At 34.8% G+C, this 15,018-nt stretch overlaps 1 protein-coding gene across 1 annotated transcript; it reads right to left on the bottom strand.

Moving 5' to 3' along the window:
• Positions 1–2,144: 2,144 nt before the first annotated feature.
• Positions 2,145–10,009, bottom strand: LOC141586119 (CAAX prenyl protease 1 homolog). The gene is made up of 14 exons (XM_074407250.1): positions 9,753–10,009; positions 8,445–8,592; positions 8,218–8,302; positions 8,009–8,104; positions 7,346–7,411; positions 7,093–7,191; positions 6,848–6,961; positions 6,643–6,753; positions 5,700–5,762; positions 4,820–4,909; positions 4,213–4,329; positions 3,268–3,339; positions 2,932–2,997; positions 2,145–2,565 (listed from the first exon to the last, which is right to left on the bottom strand). The coding sequence occupies exons 1-14, from the start codon at positions 9,781–9,783 to the stop codon at positions 2,449–2,451; spliced, it is 1,275 nt and encodes a 424-aa protein (XP_074263351.1). The 5' UTR covers positions 9,784–10,009; the 3' UTR covers positions 2,145–2,448.
• Positions 10,010–15,018: the final 5,009 nt, after the last annotated feature.

Consider the following 15,018-nt stretch of genomic DNA (forward strand, 5'->3'; position numbering starts at 1 on the left):
ATTAATTATCTTATCTCCATCAACCTATTTTAATTTTTGGAAACTAATAAAGAACTTGGTTCTTAAATAAGAACCAACTTTTTCTTAGTTATGTTTCCTATACAGGTTGAAAAGTCTTTTTGTCTTTCCCTTTTTTACTTTGCAAATGTAACATATATCAACCAAAGTTTTCTACACCAACTTTTACGTTTAAACATCCATATCAATTGTGTATTGACATTCATATGGACTCAAGTCAATGTCTTCTGTTTCTGTATACCCTTTTGCACGGTTCTAAATTCACTAAAATTAAAAGAATTAGAATTTTCACTTCATAAGATGGATCCAAATAAATTTCATCGTAAAACTAACTGATAATAGAAAGAGTAAAAAACGGTGCTAAGTATATTAGTAATAAACTCTCTTCGTCTAAAGATGATTTGCTACTAGTAACAGAGGGCGGTTATAAGATTTAAATATTACAAAGTTCGTGGAATATATCATCAAATAATTTGTGGGTACGAACTACATGTTATACTATGTCGCAGACGAGAATCGAACCTCAATTTCATGGTTAGGATAAGTGCATGTATTAAAGTAAGTTAGCATTGAATTTTGAATTGGTTTATGCTTTATGGTGAGTTTTATTAATGGCACTCCATTTATGTCAAATTGTGACTATCAATTTTCTTGATAAGTGTAAGAGTATATTATGGAACAATCCGTCTTGTTTCAGACAGTCTGAAATAAAATTGAGTAAATGTCACCATTTTTTACAAGAATGTAACCATTTAATGACAAAATATTATTACTAAAGCAATCACTTTTTATCTTAAAAATAATAGTAGTAACATTTTTTTTTTTGGTGAATTATAGTAGTAACATTTTATCAGAAAATATTAATATTTTATCGTAAAATAACATTTTATCCGTCTTATTTCAAACGAAAAAGTTAAATTTGAAATAAGAATTTGTCGTTATGGAATTATTCAAAAGATTGTTATTATTGTAAGAGTACGCAGTGGTTGAAGAAGTTGAAGTTGAGATAGCAAAGTCAAAGGCCGAAGATAACTAGTAGTACCAACATTTATTACTCACGTGAACATATGATTGTTTGGCAAGGTAAAATCATTTACTCCTTATTAATTAATTAATCAATATTTCAAGGACGTATACATCGAGTAATATGCTTAATGTAAAGGGAGTTACTAGGACAAAATTTGAACCAAATGCATAAACTTCATCCCTCGCAATCCAAATGCACAAATAGGATTATACATCCAAGGTTGTCATAAAGACAGACAACCAAGTATAAAATTCGAAACTTACATGTATTTTTTAAAGCTAATTTAAATTTCATGTTTTTAATGTGTAAATGAATGAAGTCAATACTTTCTAATAAAGCTCATATTCTTTAATATAAAGCTCGGATACTTTGACACAAAGCTCAGGTTCTACACCGTACAACATATACATCTGGTTGTATAGTCCATGAATTGATCCAAATGGCATGTATTTTCTCAAATAATATGACAAGGTGATCCTGAATTACAAATGGACCTTAACTCGTATCGAACATATGTAATGCCTGGAAAAACATTCATAAACTCAATACAAGTATATTTATAATGACCAGAAAAAAAAAGGTATTTTGTGGTAACTTAGGTAGTTGTCATTGAAGAACCCAAAAAATTGGCTGTCGTCATCATATCTTGTGATATTCAGCTCAACTCATTATTTAATGCCTCATAATGACAAACCTTGTGTTTAGAGCATGTATTATTTTAAAACAATCTGAATTATATTCAAATTATACTATAAGACCGTCATATGGGAATTCACACTGTAGCATAATCTGCGCTACCTTAATAGAACTATAAGATGAGTGACAATGTTGAGGTCTCTGTCAAAAAAAAATGTCGAGGTTATCAGATCGGAATCAAGGATTACCGTCCACTCAACACTGTCGTCCACAAGGATTACCGTCCACTCAACACTGTCGTCCACAACCACCACTATCCTGCATTCCTGCCGATTGCAACATGTCCTGTCCCTTTTTAAACCACGACTACCTGATTGACAAGAGCTCACATCTGACAAACCATGCATCCTAGATCAACCATTTTCAGAACCGGGGAAATTCAAAAGATGCAAAGACAAAGTCGTAGCCTCAATATGACTTGGATAAGCCCTTGTTTCGAGAAAAGGTGAACAAAAAAAACATAGAAAGCTTTAAGAGTAAGTTACATAACAGTATGACACTACCTGTAAGAATTTAATACAGAGAATCTGTAAGAAAACTCGTAGAAACTTTGAAGTACTTCAATATTTATACAAGTAACTTTTTCCTGATATCCCTTCCAAGATTTTCTTTCATGGTACATTTCCTCAAAATTTCGCAACAATGTTAATAAACTCGAAAAAAATTGGGCTTACAGATGAAGTGGTACCATCAGCAGTAAAAATTCATCAGTCTTCTTTTTTACCAGTCTCATCAATCGCAGATAATCTTTCCACCAGGGGCGGGTGAGAGAAGTGGTACGCTGAGTACCACGGATCTGTATTCATAGCTGACAAATTCTCCTCCTGAAAAATTAACAGAGCTCCAGATTATGAATTCAAATTGCATTGAAAAGACATGGCATCAAACATCAAATTCAATGTTACCCTGAATTGACTACAAGAGTGCATGTTAAAAGTTTCGGACAAAGGTGCATGCCAAAGTGTCTTTCACGGCTGTTTTGAAAAAAAGTTCGGGAAGTTTTTTGGCTTAAAGTAGAATGTCAAAAATGTTGTCTAGTCTCAATCACTTCTTTGGAAATCGGTAGACAGATGTCGAGCAACAAAAAAAATACTCCCTTGGTTTCACAAGAAGGGAAGGTTCATAGGTCGCACCATTTTCCCTCACATAAGCTGACGTGACTAAGTTTAAGAACAGTAGTTGATAATTACCTGTAACTTAACAAGACCAGCCTTGAGCTCCCTTGCATATCCTAACTTCTTGGCAAAAGCATCAGCCTGAACATAATATAAGCAATTGTTAGATGGCCGTCTCATAATATGGGATCAATTAAAAGTACATGTCCTTATGGAGTACTTCACAAGTTGCTCATATATTATAGGTCATTTTTCAGATGGTAAAACATTGGTGATGATACTCATGACTTGGGTTCAAAACACAGATCAAGTATTCCTTAGGAACTTCAGTATGGTTTGGTCTAAAAACTCAGGCAACTTCGATAATTGCAGTATAAATGACTTAAACACGGCCTGAAGATGAAACATTACCTGAAACTCGAAGGACCGGCTCAGTAAGTTCATACCAAAGCTTACAAGGTGTTGCAGAGGTATGACTGTGTGCTGAAATCAAGCGTTGGAAGATGTTAATATTGGCCAAAAACAAAATTAGGAAAAGTATGATGCCCTAGAGCATCCTAACCCCAAAACATCATCACAATATAAAGAGTATTGGCGAAACAAATCCAAGCAAAATAAATTCACAGTGAAAGATCAGGCAGCATAGAAAGGATACAAGACTCAACAATCAGGCAAGCAAGTAATGGCAAAATAAATCCCTGATTAAAATCGCGGTACTGATCGTTCTCAATGATACAGATAAGGGAGCGTGGCTTATAGGTATTAAATGACTTGCATATTATTGCGAGATGCCTGGCTCACAAAAATCGTACTCCGTCCGTCTCATTTACATTGTCACCCATTGCATAAAAATAATGGCTATTATTTGCCTCTTTATAAATGGGGAGTGTGACTTAGCTAGGATTAATATGGAAAGTTCACTTTTTATATTCTACATACTAGATCTAAAAATGGGGCGGAGGAAAAAGCCCAAACCTTCACCCATTAGTTCAAACAACAATAGTAACACCATATACCATGTACGATGATGATCAAATAATCTGAAGATAGCACGACACGCCTAAAACTTTAAACAGGACTAATTGGTAGACTTCCAAATGATAGGTAGTCTTTGTGAGGTCAAAACATTTACGATATACACCAGACAAACTAGCATCAGCATTTTGTGGCAAGACATTCAATTTTCCAATCAACTAGCAGAGAAGTAAGCACATATGAAGACTATCAAGAGGATTATCTACGTTAGAAACAAAGGTAAGGATGTAAACATCTACCAGGCAGTAGCTTGTGATTCAGGCCACAACAGGAAATATATCAAAAAAAAAAAAAGTATTGTTCATCATCATCAAGCCAAACCTGAAAGATGATAAGACCAATGAGCACAGGCTGTGTATCATGAAACCCAAAACTCTCAAACAGATCCTTCGAATTTCTCACAAGAGTATAGCCTCCAAATTGCAATAGCGTAAGAATCTGTATTATTTCAGAAAAGCAACGAGTGTCACCGTGCCATAAAATAAAATACCTTTTAAATATCGTAAGATAACAAAACATAGCAATGAGAAAGAGACGCAAAACAGTAGAGAGATGGTAAAAAAAGGCTGAGGCACTGAGGTAGATGTTAAAATTGGAAGCAATTACCCGTAGAATTCAAGGTACCCAGTAAAATTCACAAACATAATTATCCGTGAAGAAAATGTTAAGTTCCCAAGTACATCCCAAACAAATTTCAGGAAAACTGATTTACAATTTTGCGGCCATATATAAAGACTAACAAAAAAAACGAAATTAATAATTCTGCAACCCAAGTCCCCATATCCAGGCTGCTGCTTATTATTTCGAGTAGTAAGAGTATTCAGGGAGGCCTACATCCGACTTTACTCTACCATTTAACTATCTACATGCCCAGGTCTAAGATATATAGCTAAAACCTATGTCTAGAAAATATATACATTGTGATTACCTGCATAGTTACGAAAGTGTACATGGTATGATTGAGTTTCCAATGCCCTAGTTCATGTGCAAGAACAGCAACAACTTCATCATCCTTGCACTGCGGAACAGGCAATCCAGTTATATGACTTGTATGTATACCAACGTCTCAAGAACTTCAGGATCCTTTGGATGCATTACTTTATAATATAAAATGCTTTGAATGACAATAAATCCAGCAAATTCAACAACGCTTCGAGATCAACACTAGCAGAAACTACCGACACAAATAAGTAAATAACCAAAAAAAAATTATCTCCCTCTATCTCATTTATTTCATCTCTTTTGATTTTGACAATAACCAAATTTGACCCCTATATTCTCACATACTCCTATATGATAACTACAACTCTTTTAAAAGATAATAGGAACATAGTTGTTTTTATAAATCATCATAATCCGTAGACAACAAATGTGACATTGTACCTTCACATATATTTGGAGAGACTAATGTCTAATGGGAGCAATATAATTGGAATGGAGCCATGGAGGTACTATCTAGTAGCGATATCTTCATGTGCCATAACCAGTTAACCACACAGAAAATGCACGTATTATCGTCCAATATATAAGTAAGCATCTTCGCCATGAAACCCCTAATTAATAATCAAGCTCTGACGCACACGAAGGACACGATACATTTATCTCTAATTCAGTCACTAAGTCAAATAAATCAAAACAAAAAGATAGATTGCCACTGTAATTCTCTCCGCGCAGGTCGCAGGATGGAGTACAAGAGGAGAAAAGAGGTTATTCAAGGAACCCTATCATGACTCGTGAGTAACTACTGATTATCCAAACGACCATAATGCAAAGCCATTGAAAATACAAAGGTAAGATCTAGAGACTACCTGTTGAACCAATGTGTCAAAAAGAACTATGCGCTTGTTCTTGAAGAAACCATACATGTAAGCCTGACAAGAATTGAAACAACTGCCAATGAGAGTGAATCATAAGGGACACCCAAGTTGCAAGGTAAAGGATATCACTACCAAGAAGTTCAATTCAATGCTAAAAATTCAGTATTCTATTGGCTACTACAACAGTACAATAGCTCTTGCTTGCAAAATTGTAACTAAATAAGCCAAAGACGTTGATTATTAGTAAAAAAAAGACTTTGCAAAATCACACCCATACAGCTTATCAAGCATTAAGAAAACATAAACCAGAGAAGCAAAGTATCAAACATGACAAAACTCCTCAATGAACTAAAGTAAAGATTAAATATTAAGTACTCCCTCCAATCCAGACCAAGATCGCCCAAAGGTAAGAGTTACTAAAAATGGATGATCCACCCCAAACTCCCCATTCCCTTTTTGGCAAAATACATTACCAACTACTCCTTATACCCACCCTTTATTTACAACATATGCCATCACTTTATTTACCTAACAAGACCCACCCACACATCACTTCTCCTTTTTACCCTTACTTTTTCCTCCTTTTCTTAAAGGTTGTGAAAAACCCATGTTACCTTTGGGCTGAATCGGAGGGAGTACAATTTAAGAGTTGACAATAAGAAGCAACATGAAACAAATTTCATCTGTAAAGGAAGAACAAGAGACAACAAAAGACGGCTCCAGCCAACAAAACCATACCAAGCTCGAGAGAGAAATACGGGAAACTAAATAAAGACTGCTAAATTATAGTGGCAATATTTAAATATAGCCACTGATATCATGTCTAAGCCATAACATAAACAAAATTTACAAGAACCAGTTAAGTAATTGTAATACGAAGAAACTACAAGATATACTGAAAGGCAGAATATGCATACAAGAGAAGAAATCTCACATTGCTATGGCTGGACCTTGTCGACCCATCAACCACAAATAATTTCTTCAACGGAAATGTCAGTGAAGAAGCAAGATTCTCAATTTTCTGCCTCAACTCTCCTTCAGGAAGCTATTTATCACCAAACACCATAACAAAGAAGCCGTTAATAAATGTGACACCTAATGGAACCTTGCTAAAAACTATCAAGCTGGTGTGTACCTACCGGGGTAAACTTGTTAAACAGTGGGGCTATAAGAACAGGGTAGATAGTCATCATCACAATAGATAGAGCAAACATAAAGCCCCAGAGGTAAATAGCAAAGTATGGGCCCCCTTTCTGAAAGCAAAAAATCAATAATAACTCAGAATCCATACAAAAATTCAAACATTGAAAGGTTAAGAACAAATGGTAAGATGTCAGGAACACAAACTATTTGCTATGTAGGAGTATAGAGCAGTGGTCAATACCTGTACTATGTAAATAATTGCAGCAACTACAGGAGGACCAATCACAATTGAGAGAAAAATGCTCTTTATCATATCTTTAATGAACAACCATATAGTTTGCTGCAGGTAAAAAACAAAGCGCTCAGGCAGATACAAACAAATATACAAGAATATGTAAAAAAAGAACAAGAAAAGTAAACTTCAATAGCTATTCAATATAAATGTAGCTCAACGAACATAAATAATCAACAACTGATTGTTTGCAAAGATCTACCTTGTTAAATCCATGGCGAGCCTCAATTACAAAAGTTGAGTACAGAGAAAATGGCAAATCTGTTATCTGCATCAAATTATTTCTTGTCAGCATCAAACTGAATGGAAGTTTTATGAGAATATAAGAGAGCATAAATACGCCATACTCTACAGTATACACGACAATTACCCCCCAACCAACCAAAATGTACATCTCAACAAGTATCAAGTAGCCTATGCATTTCTTTTACACCGCGATTAAACATGAGACGTATACAAATCCCCAACAATTTGCAATGGGTTAGGAACAAATACTGCCCATTTAAATGAGCAGAACGATACCGATCGTAATAATGTTTGTATGTTGTTACACAAACCTTGAGCTTACTTTTAATTCACTATCCCTACGCTCACTAACCAGCACATGCAAAGAAACTCTCAAGAATGCATTTTTATAATTTGATACTGACGTTTCCGAGATTCACATAAAGTTCGTAAGTTACTCAAAATTTCAAGTCAATGGCTCTTCATGAATCTACTCGCAGAAAACTAATTCAGTTTCTGTAAGACAAATATGGCATATAGCTAGCTCAGACATCAAACTCTTGTCCCACTGCTCAGTGTCACAAATAAAACGACAATGAAGCAAAATGCATGGGGCCATAGGCTGAGTATTGAAATATACCTGTCCCCAAATCATGACGACCGCTAAGAAGGACAAGGTATGGAATATTTCATTATCCGCGTTAAGGCCTGCATACACTAAGAACTCTCCCGATTTCTGCATCCAGAGAAAAAGCTATGAGAAAGTGCAGATTTAATTGTTGTTAATGATATAAAAGAAACCAATCTCTAATGTTGGTTCAAAAGTATGCAAATGAATCAGTCACTCACCATCCAGACCCATGGAAGTATTCGAAAGTACAAAATTCCGGACTCCAACACTATTGTTACAAACTCCTGAACAAAATGAAAATGGCTGCAAAAAGAGGAGGAAAAAGTTAGTCGAAGCCTGCAAGTCTGCAACTAAGAAAATGAAACATGAATATGAGAAACAAATTGACCTTTGTGTGGTACAAAATTTGTAATCAAGGAATTGAGGAATGAAAGCTATTTAGAACCTTTTGTCAATATTGTATGCCCTCGCTTTTTCGAATTTCTCTGCGCTTATAACTTCAACCAAAGGTTTAGGCAGAGTTTGTAACTTGTGGGCAGCATGTTGGCGTGTGTCCAAATACGTTTCAAATATGTACATAAGTATCATAAAACCTGAAGAAGGTTATACAAACACACACAAAAGAGATAAGACAAGAATTACTTATAAACAATAGAAATAGGAGAGAGCATATAACTGTAAGATAAAGCATTAGGAGGAGAGGGGATATCTTGTTCAGGGCAGAGCTTATAAATTTAACGGTGGCCATCACTAAGCCCCATTTATCACTGAGGCCTGAGCTGAACATTGCTATATCATGAATGGTTCAAATGCCTAAAAAAATAATCATAGATGGATAGCTTGGTGATTGCAAAAGGTTGAAATGAAGGGGAAAAAAACATAGCTGACTGTCCCCTTAGTCTTTCATTGATGTACTTATCTAGATAGGGATATCGGAATTTCTTGCCCTCGTCTTGAGCACAGCAGTGATTTAGTTACGATGATGGCTAAAACTTAGAATAGAGGAGCACCCTTCTTTATAAGGATTCAATAAAATCTATCTTCAAAACTACTTTATTTGAACCACCAAACACTATTCTGTCTACCACAAGGCCACAATGGCAATCTATAAGTTCATCAGCTGCTATTCGAGAGCTTCCAAGCCCATATAAAGTAGCCATGTTGGAACAATGATGAGAACGACAAGCACTCATCTTCTCTTTCGTGGCATGAATGAACCACAATATAGGTTTGTTTTTGGATGACAAGTGCTTTAGATGATAAGTATGGTTAATTTACAGATTAATAGCATTCTCAAAACCGAAAGAACGACTAAGTCAAAACCCAGATAGCATAAGTAGGCCTTCCCAAATGAACTTTAGCATCATGATCATCCATCTAGAATGGTCATAACTTGAATACTAGTAATTCATACTCCCTTCGTCCCAATCATTCGTTTACTTTTTATATTCTTTGCGAGGCTAATTTTAATCAAAAGTAAACAAATGACTGAGACGGACTGAGTAAAATGTAAATTCATGGCCCTCTTTAATAAACCCTAATGTAAACTAACACAATTCAATCCTAGAAGAGACTACAGACAAAATTCATCAATTAACTTAACCCATCACTCCATCAATACTTATACCCCCAATTAAACCACACATATAACCCGAAACCCGAAAAATAAATAATCAATCTTCAACAGAATATAACAAGATCAAATTGTGATTAATAACAAACAAAAAAAAGGAAGAAATGAAGAAGGGAGTACCAACAACAGCTTCGAGATAAGGAAACGCCATTGTTAAGACTTGGATCAAGCTTTGTCTATGAAGACTTGATTAAATTCGGGAGTTTCACAAACTCGGAATAAAACAAGGAACGTTAAGGAGTTTATTTTGTCTATTTATACGAGGTTTATTTAAAGTTTAATAAATAAAATTCCAAAAAAATGTAAAATGTGAGAAAAAAAATGTATAATAAATGTATAAGGTTTATTTTATGTTTTTTTATTTTTATGGTATATCTGGGCTATAATGGTTCGATCGATGCATTTTTATGGTCCAAATCGGACAGGACCAAAGTAAATAAAGTTTGGTCCATAGTTCATATTTTCTATAAGGTGTGGGCTTGGGTCCAACCCTTCTGACATGCACTATTCGTCACAAGGAAAAGACGGGTCGGTTCCGTACCATAGGTTAATATGGGTAAAAGTTGACACGTTTTTGTATTAATTAATTTAAAGTTGATTTAACAATACATAATAAACAAATAATTTTAAAAAAAAAATGAAGGGAGCTTTCTCATCGACTAAAGTCCTTTTTTTTCTTTTTTGGTCAGTAATCACTAATCACCATCATCTCCTCTCTCATCCAATTTTCAAAACGGTGTTGCTCTTTCACATACGCCTTTTACTCTTTCACATACGTAATTTACAATGTTACCCTTCTCATTTCTTTCTTCCTTTATCCGTTCAATTTTTTTTCTCCCTTTCATAATCCCCCTTCACCATTAAATCACCACCACCCATCTCCCTTAACCACCACACACCTCCATTAACCAACACCTCGCCGGAAACCCATCACTCCGGCCGACCCCACGCTTGCCGGACCTTTGCCAGCAAGCCCCTGCGACCGCCGGCACTCCCCAACAAACAAAAAAAAAATAATGATTTAGGAGAGAAAAAAAAACGAACGATGAAGAACAACAGTAACCTCTCCCCTGCACTCCCCTCCCCTGCAACTGACCCGACCCGACAACAGTAACAGCAACACCCTACCCCATGCGACTCCGACCACCGACCACCTGAGCCGACAACCCTCATTCACAGCCCACCCCTCCCCCACACTCCCCTTTCCCCCACACTACCTTTCTCCGCTCCGATCGTCGTCCTGCCATACCCCTGCTCCGACAACCGTCGTCCACCATGCCTCTGCCCTGAACACCATAGTCCATCAAACAAACCACCATGCCTTCCGCTATCAACATAATTGAAGAACTTGAAAAAAATAATTTTAAGACAAAAATAATTAATAAACAATAAACAAGTTTTTAATAATTGCTAAAGAAATTAGTATTACTTCATTAATTGAAGAATTTGAAGAATTGTAATCCATTGTTCAAGTTTTAGAAGAATTAGGTTTTAATTTTAGGGAAAATGGTATATAAAAAACCTAATTTGTTTAGATTTAGGAAAAGGGTAGAGGATGGAAACTTTATGAAAATAAGTATGTGAAAGAGTAAAAGGCGTATGTGAAAGAGCAATACCCTTTTCAAAAAACACACCCAAAGAAGTTTGGAAAAAACCAATCGAAGTTAAAAATTTGATTATTGTGTTGGGTTTTTTTTTTAATTATGCAAAAAGTTTAAATATCTATGTCATTTTTTACTCAAAGTTGATAATTTTATTGGGTTTTTGTTTGATTTATATTTAAAAAAGCTTGAATCTTGTATTTTGATTTGTAGATCTAGGGTTGTTGATAAAAAAATGAGGATATTATCCAAATCAGAGAGATTTGGAGTTATAATCTTAGTTCACAGTATAATTTGTAAAAAATTCACATTGGTTTAATTATTAATTTTTTTTGGTGTACAAATTTTTTGTTTTATTTGTAAAAAATTCTTAGTTTCAAGATTTGAGTTTTATTTGTAAAAAATCTTAGCAATTTTTGTTGGTTAATAATAGATTCATAGATTTATTTGTGGTGTACTACTAATGCATTTTTCTTGTCATGTAGTAGCGCTTAACGTCGTCATCAGCTGCTGGCATAAAAAAGAAGAGCAAGAGACGGATATGCAGTGGTGGAGTTAGGGAGGGGCTAGCAGGGGCGGTCGTCCCTGCTGAAAATTTTGAAATTTTTAGTTAAATTTTTGAATTTTTTCGAGACCCCTTATAATATTTTCCTTTCACCTCCGCAAAAAAATTTCGCCCCCGCTGACTTAAAATCCGGGTTCCGCCACTGCGGATATGCGCGGAAGAAGTATGACTCTAATTTGGAATATATTTTTGCCACAACCTGAGAAAAATGTAACTACCTTAGTGTTGATAATGTGACCATATTTGTTGAGAAATGTACCTACGTTTGAGTGTGTTACTATTTATATTTATGTTTGTTTGAGTTTAAAATAAATCTTAACACGTTAACATAAATGACTAAATATGGTGACATATGCGTGTGTTGAAAATGTGACCAACTTAGCTGAAAAATGTACATATGTTTAATTATGTTGCTCATTATATAAATGTTTATTAGGGTTTAAAACGAATCCTATCATCATAGCATAAATGAGTAAACATGGTTACATATGTGTTAGTGTTGAATATGTGACAACCTTAGTTGAGAAATGTACCTATGTTTGAGTGTGTTGTAATTTATATTTATGTTTATTTGAGTTTAAAATAAATCTTAACATATTAACATAAATGACTCAAGATAGTGACAGATGTGTTAGTTTTGAAAATGTGACCGTCTTAGTTGATAAATGTATCTATGTTCGAGTGTCTTACTCAATATAGAAATGTTTGTTTCAGTTTAAAATGAATCTTAACATGATAACATAAATGAGTAAACATAGTGACATGTGTGTTAGTGTTGAATATGTGACCATCTTAGTTGAAAAAATGTACCTAGTGATAACATATGTAACCATTACACTATATGTTTATTTAGATTTGAATGAATGTTATAGTGATAACATCTAAGAATAAACATGGTGACATATGGTTTGTGTTAAAAATGTGACCATCTTAGTCTCAAAATGTAACCCTGTTTTAAGTATTCTCATATTAGTTAGAGTGTTGATAGGTTTATCGTGTACCTATGCAAAGATAATTACTCTAAACAACAAATGAATGTAGCAATAGGGGTCGAACACAAGGAAACGGGAATTACGTTGTGAAATGCTATGGAAAGATTCTTATTGTTGGACCTTTAGTCCTTATTAATTGTTTTGATAATGACAGTAATGATTTGTATGTGAACTTAATATATAAACATATGCGTGTAATTGTGTGCTTAAGTCCTTATTTAGAAAGGAACAATTACAATGACGCAAGCTTGAAGTTTGGACCAAGAAGGTACAACTTCAAATACATTTGATCGATGCATTCAAGCAAGATCAAAATTGGAAATCAACCACGAGACTCAAGATGAGAGACTTGTGAAGAGACGATTCGTTTACTGAAGATCTACTGAAGATTAGATAGTATAGGTCGTCATTCGGTAATGGTTTTACTTTGTTTGATTTAAAGGTTAGTGAAGTTATGACCTAATAGACATAACTTCATTGCTAGACAAAAATGATGCGTTAATTTTTGGAAAATATATTTTTAGTGATTTATAAAATAAGAGAGTATTTATTTTGGTTGGAATTAATTAATTAGAATTTAAGTTAAATAAACTATTGGTTTGTAACACGATATTTATATCGTCATGCAACCTAGGGCTTTAACTAAATTCTATCTCGATTTGTTGCGGGCTAAAGAAGCAAGTAATGGACCGATGGAGGCCTAGAGGCCGGCCAAACCCTAGTGGCCGAACCCTAGGTGGGCCAAACACTAGGAGGCCGAAACCCTAGGGTGGGCGAATCCCTAGGGAGGCCAAACTCCTTCATTTGCTTCTTTCTTGTTCTTCAAGTCATTTGTTTCCAGAACATTCCTATGCCCTAATTCCAGAACATTCCAAACCCTAATCCTCTCTACTATAAATACTCTCATTCATTCAACATTAATTGTTGACACACACATCTACAAATTTCAAGAAAGAAAAATATTTTTAAGCAAAAATCATTTGAGCTTTAATTCTTATTTTCATATTTGCTTATACAAAAATCACGCATCAAATTTGTCAATCACTCGAAGAAAAATCGTTATTGGATATTAAATACACAAGGATAGTATACTCACTCGCATAACGTGAGATTAGTATTTATCGTTGTATTTTTCTTATTAACGTAAGAGCAACCTAGAGTATTTAGCGATACTCAATTTGAGTTATAATCATATAGTTGATTATACGAGTGGATTGGTAATTTTTGTAATCCGGAGAAAGGTACTAAAAATTATTAATCGAGAATAGTGGACGTAGGTTTCGACTTGTGAAACTGAACCACTTCAAAATCCTGTGTGTCTCTCTTTCTCTCTCTCTTTATTATTGTTATTTCGATTTTGCATTTATTGTTAATAATTTAATTAGTTGATTTTAATCAATAAAATCAAGTAATTAATTTATATCATATATTTCGAAAAAGCGGTCATCGTTTTTAATACTCAATTCACCCCCCCCCCTCTTTCGTATTCGATCAATAGACTCCACAATTGGTATCAGAGCCTCGTGCTCTTGATCGCCTAACAGCTAGAGTTGATCGTTTTTTTGTAGTCTATTTATCGTCTTTTCCATTGCATTATTTTTTATCAAATGGATTCCAAACACCTAAAGTGTCCTATATTCAATGGGAAGAACTATGGTTTATGGAAAAATATGATGACCCACTTCATTAAGGGAAACGACTGGGAGTGTTGGTTGATTATCAAGAATGGTCCGAATAAGATCTTACTTGCAACCAGTAATGGCACTACCGTCGAAAAGAAAGAAGAAGACTATATTGAGGCGGATTATAAAAAGGCCGAGAAGAATTCAAAAGCAATAAGCTTATTGCAAAACGGTATGATTGCCATTGAATTCGATCGTTTCTCAACCAGTTCATCTGCCAAGGAAATATGGGATGGTCTAGAATTAGCCTATGAGGGAACCACTGTTGTCAAAAAGCAACGTATGGCATTACTAATGCGAAAATACGAGCTGTTTGCCATGGAGCAAAACGAGTCAGTTGATAGCATGTCCTCTCGCTTTTCTAGCATCATCAATGAGCTAAAGAATTTAGGAAGAACTTTTGACTCCGAGGAAATTGCTAGAAAAATACTCAGAAGTATGTCTCGCAGATGGAGACATAAAGTATCTGTCATAGAAGAATGTAAGGACCTAACTTCATTATCCTATCAGGAGCTACTCGGAACCTTAATGGCTCACGAGATTACT

Source organism: Silene latifolia, chromosome 6, assembly GCF_048544455.1.
Source record: "Silene latifolia isolate original U9 population chromosome 6, ASM4854445v1, whole genome shotgun sequence".
In the NCBI taxonomy this organism is placed as follows: Eukaryota; Viridiplantae; Streptophyta; class Magnoliopsida; order Caryophyllales; family Caryophyllaceae; genus Silene; species Silene latifolia.

Coding starts and splice junctions, on each gene's coding strand:
- LOC141586119 (XM_074407250.1), bottom strand. CDS start 9,783: ATGGCGTTTCCTTATCTCGAAGCTGTTGTTG. Junction 7,192..7,345: donor CTCGCCATGGATTTAACAAG/GTAGATCTTTGC, acceptor TTTTACCTGCAG/CAAACTATATGGTTGTTCAT. Junction 6,754..6,847: donor TGTTTAACAAGTTTACCCCG/GTAGGTACACAC, acceptor GGTGATAAATAG/CTTCCTGAAGGAGAGTTGAG.